General features: G+C 42.5%; 1 protein-coding gene across 1 annotated transcript in view; it reads right to left on the bottom strand.

Moving 5' to 3' along the window:
• The window catches only part of CACNA1B (calcium voltage-gated channel subunit alpha1 B), a 306,587-nt gene that overhangs the window by 133,479 nt on the left and 150,324 nt on the right, over positions 1-22,784 (bottom strand). Inside the window, exons 9-12 of the mRNA XM_062591211.1 lie at positions 17,598-17,713; positions 9,633-9,689; positions 6,718-6,807; positions 2,069-2,278 (exon numbers count right to left, since the gene is read on the bottom strand). Of these exons, the coding sequence (XP_062447195.1) occupies positions 2,069-2,278; positions 6,718-6,807; positions 9,633-9,689; positions 17,598-17,713 (473 nt within the window). The remainder of the gene's footprint in view (positions 1-2,068; positions 2,279-6,717; positions 6,808-9,632; positions 9,690-17,597; positions 17,714-22,784) is intronic.

The following is a 22,784-nucleotide window of genomic DNA, read 5'->3' as shown; positions in this document are numbered from 1 at the left end:
TGGGAGCGTAATTTATCACCTCCATTCTAGATACATTTCCCACTCAGAGATGTGCTTTTAATTCTAATTAATTAAAATACTCCTTCCAACTCTCATATGAACATTGAAAGCAATATTGCTGACTTACAGATTTCTTAATGTTCTCTTAGGAAAGTAACTCCATAAGGTGTTCCCAAAACTGAGTTTGGAAATTTGAAGTCTTCTTTGAGTTGAAAGACTTAAAAGTGTTTTTTTTTTTTTTTGTTTTTTTTTTTTTTTTTTTTTTTTTTGTTTTTTTGCCAGACATTTAGTCCTAATTCAAGAGGAAATCCTAAGCCTCAAACTTCTAATTATTCTGCCAATCTAGCTTATTATTTCCTCTATTTAATTTAGGAAATGAATAAGCAAGACTGATTTTTCTGTGTGGTCTGTCTTCCTTTTCAACCTAAATCTTGCAGGAGAAACAGAGTTGAAAGGAATTTATCTCCTTCTTATGCATCTCTCACTATAGCTCTGGTTACCTGGTGATATTAAATATTTCAGCAAACATTAACAAGAAGAATTTTGAAGTCAGAGTTGTTAGTAGCCTTAACCTTTTAGGTCTATGGAAAAAAAAAAAAAAAAAAAAAAAGGTACTTCAAAAGTTTTCTTCTTTATAATAAGGTAATACCTGAGTGTCTCAAGCTAGAAATATTTAAGCATCTAATCTATATAGAAATGAATGAGAGTTAGGTAGTTTAGTATCTTTAAGGACCTAAGCCACAGTTTTTAAGTCAGACAGCTTGAAACATTTTGGGTCTTTTCTATTCTTCTTTTGATTTGGAAGCTTTGCCTGACAAATTCTGAATTAGCCACATCTGAACATCAAGGGCTGGACAAAAGATTTGATCCTGTTAGGATCTAGGCCAACCATTCTGCAGGTTCGGAGGTGGCCAGTACAGTAGCTCTTTCTTCCAGAAACAAACTCTCCAGCCCTTCCCTTCCTTTCCTTTAAAAGGAAAAAACTGCTATGTCCCACTTTCAGGGTCACCATATTCTCAGTTTATACAAACTTCCATTTTTTCAGCTCTGGGAGGCATAGACTAAAACCTTCACTGAAATAAAAAAAAAAAAAAAAAAATTTATACTTCCTCTCTACCTTTTTTTAAAGGAAGACCTCACAAGCAGGGCTGCCGCCTCAAAGCAAGATCTAACCACAAAAGGCTGTATCCATTGACTATTCATTATAGGACAAAACAGGATGCAATTAAAAAAAAAACAAAAATCATACCTCAAAAGCACTTATCTGAAGCCTAAACTGATAGGTCACTGCAGATACCAAGCTAAAATAAAGCTTTTGCACAAGTACAATATAATCTGCTGTATGGTATTACCTCTATCAGTACTGCACAAATTTTCACAGAAGAGCATCATGACATTTATCCCATCTGATCACGCATCATTATTATGTAAGATATAGTTATCAAAAAAGGGTTTCTGTAAAAGTACAACCTTTTAAAGAGCATGACAATAATTGCTAAAAGTGTAGTGAATTATTTTATGATTCCGTAAACATCATACGCTGTTTTTCTACCAAGTAACACTGGCCAAGGCACATGCTATCATTACAGTGTCAGTGGTGCTGGCAGAGATTTATGCATTTCCACAACACAAACCATCCACGGATGCAGATCAGCTGCAAAGTAGCATGAACTCTGCAGTTCCCTGGACAGCTGCTAATCAGACAGATGGAGAAACCCGCATTTACCACAGTGCATATTTCTTCTCCCTTCTTTTATAGCACCTGCTATGTAACAAATCCTCCTGTGGTGTTACAAGATCTACATACGCTCAAACCTGAAGTTCCAGGTAAGTCTAAGGTCACATTCCTACGTCATCTCAAATCAGTATCATGTCCCAGTGCGTTTTTTCTGAAAGACATGACTCAATCTTGAGTTACTAGAACTCCTCATTAATGCATTTGCAACTCTCATGAGTGAGCCACAGGAAGCTGCAAAAATAGACCTCAGGCTGTGAACTGATGAGGATATGATAGAATTGTCAAAAACACTAGGCTTCCTGAGAAGAAGGTACAGTCCTCGGTACTCACATAAAGCAGTGGTGAGCTTCTCCGGCTGATCGTAGTGCACCATGGCAACACAGAGCGTGTTGAGGGCAACCACACAGAGCACAATCCAGTAGAAGCTCTGAGCTTTCACCATGCGCCGAATGAAGAATCGGAACATTTTCTCTTTTCTCCGGAAGTAGGAGGAGCTCTCGTTCTTCCCGCTCTTCAAACTGGCACGGGCGAAAGGAGACCCTAGGCATTGAGGGACAGAAAGAACCATCACCATGCCACATCTAAGGGGATGAAAAGGAGGAGGTGGTTCACAGGCATAAAAGCCCTCTCTCCCCAGTCCAGATGCGTATCTGAGCAGAAAGCTCATCACAGAGAGAGTTGAACCAGGAGATTTTGCTTGCAAAGACATCATGAGGGATGAAGGCTAGGATTTTAAACTTTATGAATTTACATCCAGCTCTGCCATCAAAAGAAACTGGGCTTCTAACCCCTTGAGTGCGACTATGAGTCATAAACTTTGAGCTCCTGGTTGACTAGAGTGACAGAAACCAACAGCCCAGAGGTTTTTCCTCCCATGGTAGAGAGCATGGTGAGACCCCAGCCAGCTATGCCACATGCCCGGACAGTCACATGAAATACCGTGCTGCTCAGGAGCACCTCAAGTCAACACACAGCACAGGGGCTAGTGAAATCCCTTCCTATTGTCCAGAGACACTGGGAGCAAAAATGCACATGAGTTTTTCTCAGCTCCCCACCACTCTCTGCCCAGAGCAAGGGGAACAGCTCATTAGTACTTTAGAGAGGAGACAGACACAACTCCACTATCTTAGCATTATCTAACCAGAGGGGAAGAGCTCTGGGTTTCCTCTTGAATTTCAGGGACTACACTCTCAGGGAGCTGAGTGGCAACAGTAAAACTAGCCCTTGCCTCCCCTACTCTGGGTACTAGGCAGAGATCCAGCCCTTTTACTATTGAAAGGAGAGAAGTCTCCTTATTTTACTCTTCCACTTCCTGCATCTTCACCTAATGGGGCTTCATCTGCTTTTGTCCATCAGATTTGGGGCACAGCTATTCATTTGTACCAATTCTGCCTCTACCAGCTACATTTCAAGTCTAGTCTGAAACCCTGGAACAGCATCAAATGTTTTAACAACTGGGAACTGATAGAAGAAATGGTTTCTACAGTAAGCTCTCCTCCTGAGGTAGCAGGCACTGTTGAAAAGAATGATGAAAAGGCAATCACCAGCCAGTGCTGAGGCAGGAGAAATCATCCCACATTAGTAATAAATACACCCATCAGTTGGAGCACCTTTGTATCAGCTGCAAACACTGTTGCAAGCAGCGCAAATCCTGGTTGCTGCAGACTGTCCGCTACCTGTTTCGTACTGTGCTGGCATCCCTCAGAGATTGCTACTGAACCTTGTTTCAAGACGGCTTGTGGTAAGCTAATTTATTCTTGCCCTTCCCTATCCACCATGTAGTACTTCCTAGCAGGTAGGGTTGACCAGGACACACACTGTACAAGGTTGGTCTGAGCACTGTGAGAACAGGTGACTTGCATGGTTTGTGCTTGAAGATGTCCAAGTGAGTTATACAAACGCAATGGTCTTGATGTGGCAGCTGAATTTTTGAGTACATTCCCTTACGTTTCAACACTTCCAAGCATAGAAGGGGTGGGAATCTCACCTTGTGGTTTCATCTTGCAATTAACATCAAACACAGTATACACAGAATGGATGAAGTATCCAGACATGACACCGGTGGATTCTCCAAGTCTCACAACTACATACAGGAGTGTGCTGCACACATCTCCACAACAGGAAGCTCTGTGCTTCATCTCACATGCCTGGCCTTCTATTGGCTGTGTGACACCACTCCAAGTGCAGAGCTGGCCCTGGCCAGGCATTGAACAACTCCTTGCCAAAAAGCTTGATGTTCTATTAGTTTGATAATCCTTCCATTGGCAGTTAAAAAAGAAAAATAAAAAAGGCAATGTTCATCTATTGCTTGAAGGCAACAAAATTAATGAGAGCTTAAGATATAGGCAGCAGCAGCATCACAATACCGTTCAGCAGGTACAGCCGTCTCAGAAATTCCAGCCAATTCCATACTCAAACATGCATGGCTATAGTCTGCTGCCCTTATGCCCCCTAGCTAGTTGCTCTACTGATCTTCAAGGAAAGAACAACAGCAGGCCACATTCTGTAATTATTTAAACTGGTCTAAATTTGAGTTACTTGTACTGGAGAAAACAGTTGGTTTGGGTATACCCTGGTATAAAAGACAACAGGGTTTAACTCAGCAAAAAAAAAAAAAAAAAAAAAAAAAAAAAAAAAGATTTGCAGGGCAGTTCACAGAAGAGAATTTTGCTCTTTTTTGAAAACTGTAGCAGATGCTGGGGAGTCTGACCTTGAGAAGTCATAACCCAATGTCTGGTACAATGTGGAGGGTGGTAAGCCAAAAGGAGCCAGCATCTACTGCTGCTGGCTTATTAGTGCAGAAAAGAGGCTGAGAGCGGGGAAGGTAGAAAAGAATAAAATTTAAGAATAATTCCGGAGAACACTGTGGGAAGTGTTTACCACTATAGAGCTTTATAATGCAATTATAAGGCTCATTGAGGTACTTGTGTTTGAATTAAAGAGCAACGTATTCAGGCAACAGCCAGCAAGAGACCTGTCAAAGTATCTACCACTCTGTCTGCATCTTTAGTCTGCACTCAGTAATTATACTGTTAGTTCTTCCACAGTCCTTGTGCTCCTATCAGCAAGACATTACAGCGCAAGGAAACCATCCAAAAAAAAAATCTTTTCTCAAAAACATATTCTTTATGTATAATTGCCAATATGATCCAATTGTTTATGTTATGCAGAATTTCAGTCTTTTCAGGAGCCTGCAGAAGTATCTGCTGTATTAATTTCTTCTTTTCTGCCATTTTCTGTGTAGCATAATCAAAAACATTCTTCCCAAGTGCATGAACCACATGCAGAAGGTGGAAAGCACTGCTGTTATTTTCCCTGCCATATGCTCCCAAGACAGTTCCCAGCTCTGCATCAGATTATCCATGAGTCCAGATGCTCCATCATCCACTGCCACCTGAAATACCGAGTCTGAAGATCTGTTTGTGTGGCGTGGGTACCCAGAGCCTGGAGAAACTTGTATGCGAATGCAAGTATCTCATAATTATTGCAGCCATAAGGACATGTTGCAAAGATGACCATTTCTTGTTTTATGTGCAGTGACCCCAGCTCCTCAGGTGAAAACAAGACAAAACAAAAATACACAGGGCTGCTGTAATTTCTCCCTTCCACCAACAAATCTCTCATAGAAGTCTCAGCAGTTTAGCCACAAAATCTGCAACCTGCTCATAGCCTGGGGGGCTGTGGCAATTCAACAACAGAAGGTGGTATCATTAACATGTCGAGCAAACTTCATTTCCCTTGATCAGATCTTCATTTAAAGGGGAAAAAAATCCAGCAGCAGCAATTGTAATCCCTTAAAAGGTTAAATGCCAAATTTCAAAGACCATTTGAGGCAGTCATGCTTGCATATATGGACATATATTCTCAAATGTACTGTTTGTGCTGCTACCCTTACATACCCAGGACTTGCTGCTTCATAGTTACTGGGGTGCCAAGACATTTCTTTGGAAGCTAAATGAGAACATCTGCTGCTTCAGCAGCAAAACAAAATACAGACTCAAACAAAATTTCTGCCACAGGGACAAGAATAAGAAAAATAATTAACTGAAAAGCAATTAAGAAGATGTGCCCCCAGCTAGCAAGTAAAAACCTGTGACTGGATAGGCCTTTCTTCCACTTAGGTCTGAAGTCTTAGACAGGATGTTTTGTACCTGGAGAGCCTGTCTCCCCTTGCAACCCCCAGATTCATCCCATTGCTCTACCTAGTAATGTTTCAGGAGGGAACTGGCTCTCTGCTAACTGCAGAACAAGTAGAACCTCTTCAGCCTGACACAAACGTATTCTCCAGAGGGGAAGATACCGAATTCACACCAGGAACCACACGCACTCAGCATCGGAGATACGCAGGTAAGAACATGCATACAAGTGTTCATCTTCGTATCTGTCTTTAAAAATGTTGAGAGTGGTAATAAGACCTTCTTCTAAGCCAAGCATTAGAGAATTAGCACAGAACTGCTGCCCAGGATTTCCCAACAACCACTCACTCAACAAAGTCTGCCAAACTGTACACCGTGCACTAGTGACAGATGTGACTAAATGTCTGTCCACTTCCTCTACTCCCCACAACAGATGACTCTTAGTGGTATCATTTGACATATTTGGGTTTCATTAGCATAAACGAGCTTATTCCAAGCAGAATCACAGCATATCCAACACAGTGCAAGACTCTCCAAGCGTTTTGGAAGGGCTCTCTTAAATGGTGCGACATGCAATAGCTGAGGTGGACAGTGTGAAGGAGGGAGTGAAGCCATGATGCCACTTGCACTGGGAAGTCAACTGCGCCTGCAAGACCAGTAATAATTCTCCTTGCAATGGAGTTGCTTCCAGCTCCCTTGCAGAAGCCTAGGAGAAAGCACCTGATGAACTTGCTCTGGGCCAGAAACTGCAGCTTCTGGAGCAGATGAGGACTCAGAGGAAACAGAACATGAACACATTTAGCTGGAGATCTAAACCTAGGGGAATGCAAAGCCAGTACTCACCAACAGAGCAAATGTCTGTGAAATGGTCCTCACCTTCTTCAGCATGAATCAGGTCATTTTTGCTCTTCTTTATTGCAGCTCTTTTCAACACTGTGTTCAAATTAAAGAGAAAACACCTTGTGAACATTCAGAGTGGATTCGCTCTCCCCACCACCACTTTACTCTCCAGGGTCAGCATTTACCTTCCAATGCTGCCTGAAGCTGCCATACAAGAGTAAGCTGTAGCAAATCAGTCAGTCTACAACCTTGCAGGACCTCTACATGCTTCTATGCCAGAGTCATTTTTAATTTAACCTTCTGGATCCTGAAGGGTTGCCAGGCAGAATTCTGTGCACTTACACTTCATCCCAACAGATGGATGAAGGTGAGGGAATTGCTGTAGCTGCTGGACCTTTTAGCACAGAAGAGAGCCCTGGGCAGGGTCACTGAGTGATTCTGAACCCCAGTGAGTTATGACACGAGTACTACTATCCATTAAGAACATTAATGCAGTTTACAGGGTGCACCATTAAGAAATCAGCATTTACTGTGTTCCAATACAGTTTACCACATCACCCTTAAGCAGCAAAAATGCTATGTCAAAGGCAACTCCTACAAATCACCGAATGCATTCTTAATAGCACCCACTGTACAATTCCTTCCCTCTGGGGATGTCATAGCTCTTTGAAAACACACTTTGTCCAACAGCATCTTTTGTAGGGAAGGCAAACATCACAACATCATTTTCCTAGACAGGGAAAGTAAATTGCACCCTAAGGCTCAGAGAGGTTTGCGCTGCTTTGCCCAGGGTGCAGAAGGGGTGACGCCAGGAACAGTGCAGACTCTGTGCCCACGACCACCTACCTGCAAATCTTGAGAACTATCAGAAAAAAATATGTTGATACAGTTTTGTGACAGCTTGAAAACATACAGTAGCTAAGCACCATTTGCTATCAGCAGTAAGACACCCCATGGTGTGGTGATACATGCTGTCCAGTAGGCACACACAGCGAATCCATTCACTCTGTAGCAACTAACTTGAGTTTAAATACCTCTGAGGGAATCCCCTCATCCTAACACAAATTTCCCTACCTTCAGAGAAACAGCTGCACTTCCTCAGCATCTGTAGCAGGCTTAATTGCTTATATCACTTTTAGGAAACACCCATCATATCATCCAGGTTCAGAGGCCTCCAAGCTCAGAGAGAAAAGGACCCTTTGAACCCGAGGTCTGGAACCAATTTTTGCAAATAACCTCCTTTGTTTTTCTCTTCCCCACCCAACAGTAGGCTGAATCCTCAGTCCTAGCAATAGCAACTTTGGGGTCCATGAGGCTGCATCTGTCCTAGTAAATTCCAGCATGTCCAGGACCATCCCAAGCACTGGGACACAAACAACTCTGATAGTATCCAATAGTAAAGTTTTACAACACTCCCTGGGATGAATTGAGCACTTTCTCCTTTACCTTCTCCCTGCAAAACTCCTGGATGTAGTTTAGCAATTAGTGTGTGCAAGGGCCAATCTCTACAGGCACTCTGGATGCAACACCCCCATTGTTTTGGAGACCAAGACAGTTTACTAGCAGTGATGTGGGCTGCTCCATGCCAGTCAGCCTCAAGACTAGGAATACCACCAGGCTTGTTTAGCTCACTGGTATAGATGCAGCCTTGGTATACCTGAGTCTTCATCCCATGGCCTATACCCACCTCTAGTTTGCTTACACTACGAGGCTTTTCAAACTAGTCCTCCAGATATTCATTTCACTTACAGACTAAAAGCCCTGGCTACATCCACATGCCAGACAAAACTTCCCCCATCACACATGCAAACACAAACACGCACACACACATAGGCACACAAAGATTTGCCAAGCGCACCTCAGTCCTGACCTTCTGTAGCCCCCAGCTCGTCCATCCCTGATTGCTTCCCGAGTGCAGGTCACCAGCCTGGCCAAGGCAGGCCAGTGGCCACGCTAAGGGGTGTACAGACGCACCAGGAGGCACCGAGCTCACAGCAAGACCACGGAAGAGTCATTAGTGACCTAGGCCCTTGGGGCGCGAGGGAGCATCAGTGCCCCACTGGGTCGCCTGGCCCCTTGTTGATTTGCAATCCACTCACTGTTGTAGCTGCTGCCGCTGCTAGTCTCTGCCGGTGCCGTGCCTTGTTGAATCGGCCCTTCCGAGGCGGCCCTCCCTGACAGTGAATGGGAGGAGAAAAAAAAAGAGGAGGGAAAGGGAGGGGAGGGGAAAGGAGGAGACATGGAAGGACGAAAGATGGTCAGAAAAGGGAGAGGGAAGAATCTTTAACTGAACTTTGACTGACTGTCACATCCTAAGAGCTCAGCAGTCTTGAGGCGCAGGGAGAACAGTCTCCATGTTCTCCCGGCACCTGCCTCAGAAAGCTTAGCACCTCCAGCCATCCTGGAACGCTAGGGTCACACGGCGTAAAACAGGATCACCACACCCTGTTATGTCTTACTGCTTACAAGTAACAGGGGTCTTAGTCTCTTTGTCTCTCAGTCAAATCCATTTGGAAACCTTGATTTAGAGCCCTGCCTTCTCACTGTCCATGAATTTCTCTCCTGGCATCCACTGAGGACTATCCCCTCCACAGCCTGTGAACAGACACAACCGCCTCTGCGAGGCAGAGGCTGGCGGGTGCCTCAATCAGAGTGTACTCCCACTGACAGCGTAAGGACTCTAGTAGACCCCCAGGGCAGATCCCCATCCCAAAACAATGTCTCTCATAACTGCTCATATCCACCTATCATCTCAAGAAGACCTGATCCAAGAGAAGGGACTCTTTAGCCCAACTTATTCCAAGCGCATGCAAGAGCAGGTTCCTCACACCCTCTTGGTTACAACGGAAAACCAGGTCAGTATACAACATGTAAACCTTTCATGGACCACAGGACAACTGCAGAGTAAAACAACCTACCATCCAGAGGAGACTTCTCTTCCGCATTCTTGTCTTCTTCTGCCAGCATCACCTCTTCTGTAAAAGGAAAAACAGCAAGGTTCAACTTTGAGTTTGCCATATTCCTGTTCTAAACCCAGCAAGACTGGATGCAGCAGGCAAATACTTGCTCCTGATGCCACCAACCTTTTCCTGTTGTATAACCCAGTTGCACTGACCCTCCACAGTGGAGGAAGAGGAGGTTCAGAGAATCGTGTTTCTTATCATGTGCTCCTCTCACACTAGGGAAGGAGGCTGGTCAAACCACTGGAGGACTGTAGCACACATCCTCTATGATTTCCCTCTTCACAATGAACCATCCCCTCCAGTTTCTTCCCTCAGCTATCACCTACCAGGAATTTCTGGAGATCAAGAACCTTTCTTCAGACCAAAGTGAGATCCTAGATCAGCAGAGGACTTGGGCCTCCTGCCCAGCCATGCTGGAGATATTGCTTGAGGAGTTAAAGATGCTGTAGTTCAGTTAAAACTTTTCTGTTTCAGTCAATGAACTAAAAAGATTTAGCCTAGAAAATGGATCTGTATCTCACCACACAGGATAAAATAAGCAAGGACTGGCTGTTGCATGTCCATCATGCCACATCACAGGTGACAAAATATCACCAGATAGCCAATGGGCCAAAATCTTACTGCAAATAAAATCCATGGCAAGGTTCCTTCTGGGGGGAATCTCAGGCCACCACAGTTCAAATCATGCAAAGCATGTGAGACAGCCACCATCCATTTTCCATCTTTGTATACCTCATCTCAAAAACAGGAACTTACACTTTCTTGTAGAACAAGAATTCAGACAGCACTGAAAAAATAAACAATACCTACCCCTTGAAGCTGAGTTCTCCTCTTGATTCTTGGCACAGGAACAAAAGCAATGTACCTATCCCTTTCAAAGATCATTGACTGAGTAGGAAAAGCAACTCTTCTTTTCCTCTGAGTGGCCTTGTGTTTTGCATGTTCCTGTAATAATTTGTCATGGCTTTTTGCCAGCCTTTGGGCAGCAGGTGAAGAATAGTCCCATGTCTCCAGATCACCTCTGGGGACTGTGAACTGTATAAACACACGACCACTGTGACTTGCAATGTTGTGATACCACCCGACATTCCAACATCACATGCATCTCTATGGCTGGACTGACAAGAATTTAGCCATACTGAGGTTGCAAAAAACAGAATGATAAAATATCCATAGGACATCATAACTTATAAGGTGGGGCAATTTGATATCAGCATATCTTCACCTACAACATATACGCTCTTTCGAGACAACTCTGCAAAACAGCTGAGCTTTCACTCCAGAACTCAGGGCCCAGAGTCAATGCCCAAACAAAACCTCCTCGCCCCACCAAATACCTCAACTAGGGCTCAGTCTTACTGTAAACTTAAAGGAAGCAAAATTAAGCCTCACTTATGCAGTTCTTTCAAGTCTAACTCTCCTCTTCTCTCCTTGGACTGTCATTCCCATTGGCCTAACACCCTCTGGGAAACCAAAGAACATCTGTCCTAATGGGGTTTTATATGGGTTTTAAATTCTCCTAAAATTACCACTCAGCAGAACAGAATCGCACCATTGCTAGGAGCTGTTTTTTGGGGTTTTTTTGTTTGCTTGTTTGTTTGTTTGTTTTTGTTATTTTGTTTTTTTTTAACATACAACATTCTAAGCCGAGGATCAAAAGTTGCACTGTCTTTATGATCACTGAAGCATAGAGACTGGAAGATGATAGTTAGGAGCCTTGAATAGTCTCCAGATAACAGGACTTCTGCATTAGAACAAACACTTGACAAAGACAGTATCAGATCAGCAACTTCTAGCCTTGGAATGAAGGTGGAGGGGCCTCTCCTAGAGGCTTCACTAGGATATTCGAGTGACTGACAGGTGTCTTGGCACTAAGATTAATTGTTGTTACAGGACTGGAAATAAAGGCAGCCTTATTCTGAAGAGCTGGGAAGCTGAACAAAAGAGGCAAAGCCTCAGACAAACATAGTGTCACTTCTTTCTCTCTAACACAAGGATACAGCACATGGTGTGCTCAAAAGAAGACCACGTTAAAGCAAATAACTCACATTTAAAAGGCAATAGGAATTAAAAAGACAAACAAACAACTTGAAATTAACTGTTAAAGTCTCAGAAACGCCAAATAGAAAAAGCAAATATAAATGCATCCACTAGAAGACTCCATCACATTCTCTCAGGAGACTGTTTTGTCTCTCTAGTAATTATCCCCTCTTGCCATCTCAGGCACACTGTTGGCCTTTCTCACTGGTACAGCCGTCTTTTCCCAGCCATATCCAGGGCTTGCTGCTTTGCATTTGCATGACAGAAAGCTGAAATCTGAGGTTCATAAAGCTTTGATGTGTCTGGGAATGGCATTCATGCTAAAGTGAGCTGGAAGAGAGAAGTTAAACACACATCCCCAAGACTGCTTACTCTAGGAAAAAAAATGCTCAGAATCAGTGCTGTGTGAAAGAGATGGACCTGGAAAAAATCAAAATGCATAAGACACGCAACTTGATTAGTTGTGAACTGAAAGACTTTCACTCTCTGAGCAAAAGTGTTTCCAAAATGATGCATGTCCCTGTAAGATAAGAGAAACATCTTCAAAAGAATATTTGTGGGCTTACAAGCGCTTTACTCTGTGCAGAGACCTTCTGGTTCTTGTCTCTCCTTTAGAGATGTAGCATGACAGCCTAATAGTTGCTACAGTTTTGAGGAGTTTAATGAAGAAAGCAGTGCTGGCAAAATCACTTGCATGAATTACACTGCTTGGCTTCGCCACTTTTTAATTCTTCTAAAAGGCACAATTTACAATTAACTTGCTGTTGCCTCTGCACAGAGCCAAAAGAAAACACAAAAGTAAAAAGCAAACCCTGTCTCGGCACACAGCAGGTGGAACAGCACCGGGTTTGCTGATCTTAATTTGATATTGGTTGAACTGAAAAAGTGGCATTTGGTAAGAAAACTATTGTCTCGTGCCTAAAGGAATGACACGGTGCAAACCATTGACTTTTGCATCCATATCTGCTGCATTTTAGCGGTGGGAGCAGTTGGTCCCTTTAAGGAGTTTATTGAAACAAACAGTCGATAGAGTTCATTATATTGACTTTTTCATTCTGTGACATCCAAGTTAAGATTACAGGTCTGTTTCTAAATGATACATACAATCTGTTTCTAAACAGTATATACAGCTAGTGTTTACGATCCTGATGTGGAAATTGCTGTATGAATTACTGGCCTACATCCTGCGAGACGCAGAAAATCATAGGATTCAACCCTTACTTCTGACCTGAAACTCGTACTGGTTTTATACTGCTGTAACTCTTACTGAGCTTAAGACACCTCCAGACTTGCACAACCATCAGAACAGAATGCAGCCTCCCCTGCCAGCTTGCTTCCTTCTTTTTCACTTCTAGAACTTGCTTGCATACGTGGAGGCTCTCTGATGCACATCTGCCAAATCTGTTCTTTACATTTCCGTATCCCCCTGCAGCTCCCTCAGATCTGGTGGGCATTACCAGGGCCACTGCCATCTTCCCTCCTTTCTCAGCTGTTCCGTTCGTGAGTCTCACCTGCATCCCAGACTTCAGCATTTAGGGCCCTGGGGTGTTCTCAGCCTCTCTCTTCTGCTCCTGCTGTTCATGACAGCCTCAAAAAGGCTCCACTGGGCTGCAATTTCCCATGCTCATACTTGGCCTCAAGAAAAGCTCATATGGGACTTTTACATGAAATTGCCTTTGAAAATGTTGAAACACTCCTGGATAGCCTATGTCTTTGTTCTTCAGCTTCAGCCAAAGAAACCCTGGAAATCACGCACCAGAGAAACAGGTAAAAGTAGAAACTTCAAACCTGGCCTCCTATTTCAAGAAAGAAGGTCAACTCAACCTTTAAGGAAATTGGCTGGGCAGTGGGTTCTTTTTTCTTTTAAGTCATGCACATCTAAATACAGCACCTCAGCACATTCTCTGCGTTATCATTTTCTTTTTCTCTCCCAAGCCTTCTTTAAACAGGCATTTGTTAAGCACTCTTTTAATTAAGGCTTCCTGTATTAAGAGCAACTTGCACACATAGTCTCATATTAAGGATGTCATGGTTTAAAACATCTATTTTTATCCTGTCTCAACCAAATACATCTCTAACTATGTTCAGCAATCCACATTTAAAGCAGCCTTAACTACACTGGCTTCTGTATCAACCATAGCTGCATTTCTGGTGATTTATCAACAGTGAATTGGCACCAAAATCGTTTTGGTGTACCAACGCATGTCCTTGAAAAGTTCACAATCACTTTTTATTGGTACTTTCTTCATTTTCACAGACTTATTTTGCCACTGTAAAAAAATTAATAGTACTACTAGAATACAGGAAAAATTTAAGTCAGTTACTCAAGGGCCAGGCTATTTCAGAAGTTTCATTCTTAAAGTACAAATGTCTATATGACCAGTCATTAGTCCAGGTTTGGAACATGCTTGAGTCAGTCAGCACTTGAGAGAGAGAAAACAAGGACCCATTGTTTTCATTTTGAGGACTACATAGTCTACAGCTTCAGTATGGGAAAAAGGTTAATAAAGGACAACCCCCAAATCTTATCGGAAGCATCTGTTTGATGCAATATGTAGAGCTAGAGATAATATAACATTAGTCAGGTTACAAATACAGAAGGCTGTCAGAAATTTTAAAGGCACTCAAAAGCGGTCAATAAATGATGAGCACAATGCTAAATTAAGATCATTGTTGAGAAATGGGAGGTTGTGTACAGACGAAGGAATAATTTTAGTTATTCAAGTACCGTACCTACTTCTAAATTGGTTACAGCCCTTGACGTATAAACTTGAGCATTACTGAGAACAAGGAAATCTCCTTTCCAGCTCCAGCAGCTACTCAGAATATGTAAAATATTATACAGCAAAAAGAACTAGATTAAGTATTAAAATGCCACTTTATGAATCACTGGAATGTAGCACTCCAGTCTTACCTTGCATCAAAAATGCATGAGAAAAAATGAACAAACAAAATGCTCAGAGATGGGTACTATAAATATCAGAAATGTGGAGAGGTGTCTATCAGAAGAGAAGGGATTGAAAAGATTGGGTCTGAACTCTTCAGAGGGGAAAATATGATGAAACACGTAGTAGCAGCAACAGAGAGGTAATAAAAAGAAATACCAAACATTCTTCCTGATATCTCCCATGATGACAGCATAGGGACAGACTCAATCGAGCAGAAAGGCAATATATTTAAAATTAAGGAAAGAAAATATATGCTTTTTTTATAATCAAATGAACTGTTCATATGTAGAGCTCCTTGCTACAGGACTGAAGTTAAGGATGGTAAAAGGTTTTCAAAACAATTTCTACATGAGTAACAACAATCTCCAGAGCTGCATTAGAATGTAATACCAAAAGCTTTTGCTCTTTGCTTTTATGCATCCAGCAAGGATCATCTCTCTGACTGAAGCTGTTGCAAGAGATTTCTATATAAGCTGGACTGTCTGTGGACACCAGCTCTGGCTGTTTCTCTCCCTCCCCCCAGGCAGTTTGCTTTGGCCATCACCCCACATGTTACTGGGCAAGATAGACTGGCATGATTTAGTTTGGAAATTCATGTGATCCACTGTAATCATGATTGAAATCCTGGCCCCATAAAACAAAATGGCAAATACCCCTTACTTGCACAGTCCCACATTTCATTGCCTAAGTTCTAAACTCTTGATTTCTCAGTTTTAGCTAGTCTTCGTGCTGCCTTTAAAGATTTACTAAATTTGCTAAGTGATTTTTGTTATTATCATTATTTATCTGTACAATGAAGCCTTTTGTTACATTCCTACTGTATTTCACCAATGCCTTTATGGGATGTTTTTATTATTCTCTGATCCAACCATTTTGCATACACTTTCCTGTTCTGTATACCCTTATGGATCCTATTTCATTAGATAAAATGGAAAGATGGGCAAATAAAATAGCCAACCATTCGAACAGCAACACAAAGTTTGTACAGAAAGACTGTTACCTGCATGTTTTATAACTTCTTCACCTCAACTTTCAGACAAGTTCAGCTAATGGCCTCTGCATAGCTCTTCTCAGCAGAAGTCATCAAAATGATACAAAGCAACCTACATTCCTGCATGGAAGTTCTCATCTTTGTTTTACCAATGGGGAAACTGAGATTCAGAGACTGAGAAATCACAGGAGCCTTTAAAGCAAGATTGCAGTAGAGCCAATGCACAACCAACGCTTTCTCTGCTCCAGCTGCTGGATAAGCCATTAATTAATTTGAATTTGAGGAAGCCCAAAAGCTGTAAACAAATTAGAAGACAAATTATAAAAGGAAAGGAAAGTGAATGGTTCTTTTCTTGAATTCTGCAGAACCACAGAATTAAAGGGAGATAAAGTGTGGTTACCTAATTGAGAGCAGTTGCTGTTGAACAGTCACAATGAATAAAAGTCTGTCAATACAGTTGGCACTCAATTGTCACTTTGTACAGTGCTGTTGGGAAGAATGGGCTCAAGCCATCATGTAAACTGCTACTATTTCTTCCTATTTTACATTTCAGTGCTTCAGCCTTTTTCCTCTCTGGCCACATTGTCAAAACTCATGTCCGGATCACTATCACCTGATGAGGCTACTGCAGTCCTGTCTTCAGCATTCACAGGGGAATATGCAGAAGGACAGAGCCTCACACCCAGGTGGACAGAGGAGCAGAGCACTTCAAAGGAGAAAACAGAAAAGCAGCAGGAGCCATGTGAAAGTCTTACTCCAAATATTGGCACACAGGCTGTGTATATTAAGTGGACATTGGAAGCTGTAACTCCAGGCAGAGAGATGCCTATTTGTAGAAAGGTAACAGGATGTTTTTGCCCATGGAGTGCACAGCAACTAGTTGCTGTGAGCACACGATTACTTTCTTGTACAGGCACATTTTATCACATCGGACTTCTAGATCAGTATAGAAAACCAGGAATGTTGAAAGGCCTTTTTAGTATCATACCAGCTCACAGCTGAGGAGAGGCACCATAGAGTCACGGCTCCACCACTGGTCTGTTGGCTGATATAGGCGAGTCACTGTATACCACTGGACCTCAGCTTCCCTATTTGTAAATGGCAAGGATGGGGCTGACCTCCCGACGTAGGCACCTGAAAATCTATTTCTGAAACTACTCCTTCTTTTTCCCAACACAACTATTTCAAAGGCATTTTCATGCTACTCAGACATTTTAGTTCTGCAGAAATGCAAGCAAGGAAGCAAGCTGGCAACAGAAGTTTTCTTGATGTTAATGAAGTATGGTTATGCCAGTATAGTTCAGCTACTCTATAATCCAGAAAGGTTATCGATAATATTTGTTGTCAGTTAAAAAGGAAAAGAAAAACATGCTATTTTGGTTAAATAAGTGCATTTGGGTGTTTGTTAAAGTTGATTACGGTTTGCAATAAACTGCAATATTCAGGTACAATAATTACAAAGCAATGTTAATATCTGCCAAGGCAAGTTTCATGAAAGTGATCTCTGCAGCTCATAAGAATAACACTCCAGTGTAATTTACCAACAGTACTAGGAGAGGCTTATAAAACAGCTGTGTAAAGTAAATAAAAAATAAATGACTCATATGAAGGAACAGTTTCCCCATCGTGAAGACTGTGGGGAACAGTCTATCACTTTTTGTGTTATGCTGTATTAAGACAATTACTTCGATCCAGCAATAAAGAAAGTTGACCCAGCTCCTTCATTTTTGCTTAACCAGAGACCTTCTGTAACAACTTCAGTATGACTACTCAGAAAAAAACCCAACAGAAATATCAAGTGCTGGCTGGTCTCTATTTACTCCTAGGTTAACTTGATGGCCCACAACCTTGAGAACTAATTCTGAGGCCATAGTTCTCTAGCAACACTAGACTGTCCATGCCACAAAATTCACTGAAACAACATCCAATCTCTCTCCTTACCTGCTTTGAAGATCCACTCCAAGTATCCATTCAGTTCTCGTTCAATTTGCTGTTGTCTACGGAGTTTCAGGAAAGCTCGGCGATTTTCTACCCTCTCTCGTTCTTTGGCAAATTCACTATGGAGAGAGAAAAAAGAGAAAGCACACATCACAAAAGGTCAGGGAAAACAGGCAGCTCCTCTTTTGTCCATCAGATTATATTCATGAAGCTCTGAAGCTGATAACACCAGCAGTGAGCAGAAAGCATTACATAGCACACTACGTATTATTGTCCAACAAACTGTTTCTTTTATTCCACCCCATCTGTTTCTCTGTATCTCTCCTCTTGAAAGAGGATTACAGACTGCCACGTGTACACACGCTGCTTTTGTTCTGTGGCCATACAACACTGAGTACCATGAGATCCTGACGCACAACCAGGTGCTCCCATCCAGTCCTGTTAGACAAATTATCTCTAACACTACAGGTTGCCCCTCAATCCTCCCAGCACCACTCAAATATTACCCCACAGTAGAGCTTCCTGGGGAAGCACAATAACACTGTGTCACAGAGGCACCACCTGCCTTTCAGGTTGGGAAGAAATCTGCTCTTTCCTGCTAGCCTGTCTTTGGGTTTTCCCAGGCTCAAGCTGACTTTGACAAACAAGTCAAACTACAGATGAGGAAAGGTACTTTGGTGTGATAGTGAAACATCCCGGGTGCTCTGGGTTGAGGTTAAAAACAATGATCTTGCTATTTGCTAAAATGACATGGAAAGCAAGAATATGGATACAAAATCTTAAAACAGGACTGTACAGGGGGATCAGAAAGTAAGCAAACCACAGAGGCCCCCCAAAAAACCCAATTCACAACAGTCTAATCCCTTTACCAGCCTTTGCAGAAATATTGTCCTTCTACACCCTACAACATAGTTTGAAATGACACTGAGATGATAGCATGGCCCCCAACCCCAGACAACACACGGAGGCTGTTCCCCAAACTGATTCAGGTCACCACAGAAAGCTCTGATACTCCACATGAAGCAACCTCTAAAGAGGTATGTGCATTCAGCCAGCTGCTGCTCTTTTCCATAATCCCACCTGTTACCCACACACGCCTCCATTAAAGCCAGCAAGAAATAGGAGACGGGAGGAAGGAGGATGAATAGGGGAAAGGAGCTGCAAGTCCAGCTTTATATTCAAAGCCTACCTTTTATCCTTCAAACCTGACACTGTGGCTTAGTGTGACACAATTGTCTGACCCATTGAGAAGGGACTGCAGGGAAAAATTGGCTCATCATGGAGAGGCACACAGATATCAGCCAGCAATATGATAGCTGCCATCAGCTGAGCTGCTATCTTAGTTTTGGCACCATGCTGCCAGTCTCCTGACTCCCCTCTCTGTCCCCCACCAGACTGCACAGCCTACGACCCTACCCTGGAAAGAGAGGAAGCCAAAACCTCACTCCGAGTGGACAGCCTCTCCTTGGCATTCAGCATGTGGCTGCCTTGTGTTTCAGGAGCCTGTACGTGTCAGCTGCAACGCTGATTTTCTCCCCTCTTCCTTTCTAATGTTCTCATTTCTGGTTCAGCGCCTGCTAGTCGAGGCCACAGACCTCCTCTCAGTTTTGATTTCTCTCTGGAGGAGGAGGAATGAGATCAGACAGCACTTGGTGACAACATGCATTTAAACTGCCAGACATGGAGAGGACAGGGGGACCACACTTCCTGCATTACAGGGTTGTTTCATGGCAAATTTCCCAGCCTTGGACGGTGCCAGTTGGGAGGAGGAGGCAACACCCAATGGAGAGTTTTATGAAGGACTGCACAGTGCGAAAAGAACAGCAGATGAGCCACAGCCCTGCCGCCCCTGGCCCTCAAGAGCATTCAAGGGAAAGCTTTGCAAAATCTTTCATCCTCTCCCAAATCTTACCCCAAGGAAAGTGGAAGATAACAAGGACTTATGTCTCTAATCTCATCTCTAAGCATGTAATAAAATGAGGTAGAAACTGTGCTAAGTTACAAACATTCAGTCATTTCTAAACAGTCAGACACAATTTTTTTCCAAGACACTAGTGCAGAACATTGCTAAGGTTAGAGTTACCTGCACCCACCAGAAGCAGCTGCAGGGAGGGACAACTATGTTCCAGTGCCAAGCAAAGTGTCATCACAGTTCCCAACTGCTTCAGTCTTGGCCTTTTGTTTTCATATTTGGCACGGCTGTATAAGCGGCAAAAGTAACTTCCAGGAAAAGAGAGTACCTCAGATCTCTTCTCATTGAGTATCTTCTGACCACTAGGGAGCTCTAGCAAAATAGCCTAGGTTGAAGACCAGAAGGCTTTAATGAAAGGTCTTCCTGGTGAAGGAAATCACATTCTCTTTCTCTTCCTATCTCCAGAGATTTGGTGAAGCTAAAACTTGTCAAAAGATTATGTTTTTCTTTATGAAATATTCTAAGAAAAACATGCTTCTCCTTCTTCCATGACATTCATCACCTTTTGAAAAATCAAAACATTTCCTATTTGAAGCAACTGGAAAACTCCTAGAATTTCAATTTGAGGAGTTTTCAACAAAATTTCAGAACATTTTCAAAGAAAAGGGGAAAATCCACAAAAATACCACTTTTCATCTAAAAATATTTTAGTTAGGTTTTCAGCCAGTTCTAAATGAGAGCATCAAAATCCCAAAAGGAGTCATTGGTAGCATGAAATACATTTCTTGCTTTATTTGGCATAATTGTTATTTATATGATTGACTTCTAAAAATCTCCCACATCATCAGAAGGCAAATCTGAGCATGAAATATGCAGTCTCCTCCCCACTTTTACCTCCAGGACTTTCTTTACAGCTGGTCCTCCAGACTTCGGCCAACTCTGGAATGAGGAATATTGAAAATCATTCACCCATTCTTGTTCTTGGCTCTCACCAACCACCATGTGCCCTCAAAGCCCCCAAAACACTCCTTTTTCAGTACTGCAAGGAGGCATATAAAGAGGAAGAAAGCTGTGAAGTGTTGTAGTCTTACGCCCAGCACAGCAAGCACTGCTGTAGGGGAAGCTGAGCTCTACCTACAATGCCTCTTAGTTACAACATGACAATCATGAATAACTGATCCTATAGAGACAGCAGGTCCAAACAGAAATCAAAATAAGGACATTCATCATGGAAAATATGTGCCATACCCAGTCAAGTTAAACATATCACATTTTTCTTCTCAAGAGTGGTCCGTGCTTAAAGTCACCAAGAAAATGCATGACTGTTGTTTGTAACCTTGGTGGGTGGAAGATTAAAATAAATCATAGTGTAAATACATACTGGAATAGCCACTTCAGGGAAATTTAGGAGCCTACTAGCCAGGAAAGAGGCATAGCTAATTCATGAGTAACCACCAGGGTCAATAAAAAATTATTATCCAATGAGATCCTTACAAATATTTTATCCAACCTAGTCTTAAATTAAAAATAGTGTCACAGCAACCAAAAAGATAAAGAAATGGTCTTCCTCTGCTGGGTTTCTGATTAACTTTCCTAGATGGAGCAAAAAACTAAGATAGGAGCACCATATAACATGCCTCAAGGTCTTGGGTTCCATAGCACACTCCTAGGCTCAGCTACAGTCAGCCTACTCTGAGACTTCATCACATCATTCAACCTCTTCAGTTAAAGTTTCCCCCTTAAAAACTGGACAAAAATGTTTCCCACTCAAAGCTAAGTGGTAGAGAGAGATGGTATAACATTGCTGTCATTGCTACCACTAACAGTGATGATGATTAGCAATTCATGATAATAACACAGATAATTAGTTCCTCCTTCAGAACAATATAAGCTACACAATCTCATCAAAACCAAGGTCTTAAAATGAGAGCCTTCATTTATTGAATCTAAAGCACTCTTCAGAACAAGTAAAAAGAAGCACAAACCACAGAAGGACTTTACCAAAGACTCCCCAAAAGGATCTGTAAAGGACTTCTAGCCTTGTACCTAAAACCAAAAAACAATCAGTTTTAAAATAGTCTTCACCTCCAGGTCAAGTGCTTCAAAAGAAAGACTGAAGTAGAGCCTGGACAGCATGTGCATTTAGGGATGCAGTCCTGCCTGGAAAAATGCAACCCTTGACAACCAAGAGGATCCAGAAGAATTCAAGTGAGTGAGCTGATGGAAAAGGAACTAGCAAGGCAAACAGGCATGCGACTGCCTAGGCTAGTCACAGGCCAAAAGGAATTCTCCAGGCAGAGGAACCAGTTTGCCAAGATAGAAGGCTAAATCTGTAAGCTTTGTCACATGAATGTACAGCAGAGCCCAAGAAGAGGCTCAGTACTTGACAGTCACCTGTTAAACAGCCTATGTCACTCAAGAGCAGAGAGAGGCAGGCTGGTGGCAGAGGGTGGACTATGGTACCTAGCTAGGCTACCTGGCAGGTGAGTCTCCCACCAGCAGAGGAGCATTGTTGCAGAAAGGAAGTGCCAGAAGAGAGACAGTGGTACAAAGTCACACATTTAGTTGTGCTGCATGGTGGAAACAACTAAAGACCAGGAGAAGAACAAAAGGTTGTTATAGAGGCTGCCAGGATAAGGAAAGGTGAGGTGATAAAAATTTGCTTCAGTTTTAGTCTACCCTTTTTACAACCAGTAAGGAAGGAATCTCAGAAGAGATCTGGTGCCAATTATCCATGCAATTTTTGCATTTTCCTCACAAATAAGTCTTCAATAAGAGTGATACTGACATAGGAATTTCCCTGGAAAGAGGTGACAGGACCCCACCAATAAGAACATGTGGTTGCAGAACTCCAGAGAACTGTACATAAGACAGATCGGATGACTGTGATCCTAACCTCACTTTTCAGTAAAGTCAGGTCTCCTGTGGTCTTGACAGGCTGTAACCATTTGCTGTGGCGCTGTGTATCACTTACAAACCCCTCCAGAATCACTTTGGTGACTTCCCAGAGCAAGAAACAGCTATACTTCCAAATCTCCCTGCAGCCGGAGAGCATCCACATGCAAGCAGAAACACTTAATTCCATTCTGATCATTCACTTTGGTTAATTAAACTGTGAGATATAAATCAAAAAAGAGCCTCCAATGATTTTTCCCTTTCACTCTCAGGCCTCTTTACGTCCGATGCAAAAATTATGATGGCCTGGGGTTTGCCTCCTTGTCCAAACCCAGTCAAATCCCTGCCGCTTAGGTTAAGCCCAACACAGAGTATATCACTGC

This window comes from Rhea pennata, chromosome 18 (assembly GCF_028389875.1).
Source record: "Rhea pennata isolate bPtePen1 chromosome 18, bPtePen1.pri, whole genome shotgun sequence".
Taxonomy (NCBI): domain Eukaryota; kingdom Metazoa; phylum Chordata; class Aves; order Rheiformes; family Rheidae; genus Rhea; species Rhea pennata.
This window is presented reverse-complemented; position numbering and strand designations above follow the sequence as displayed.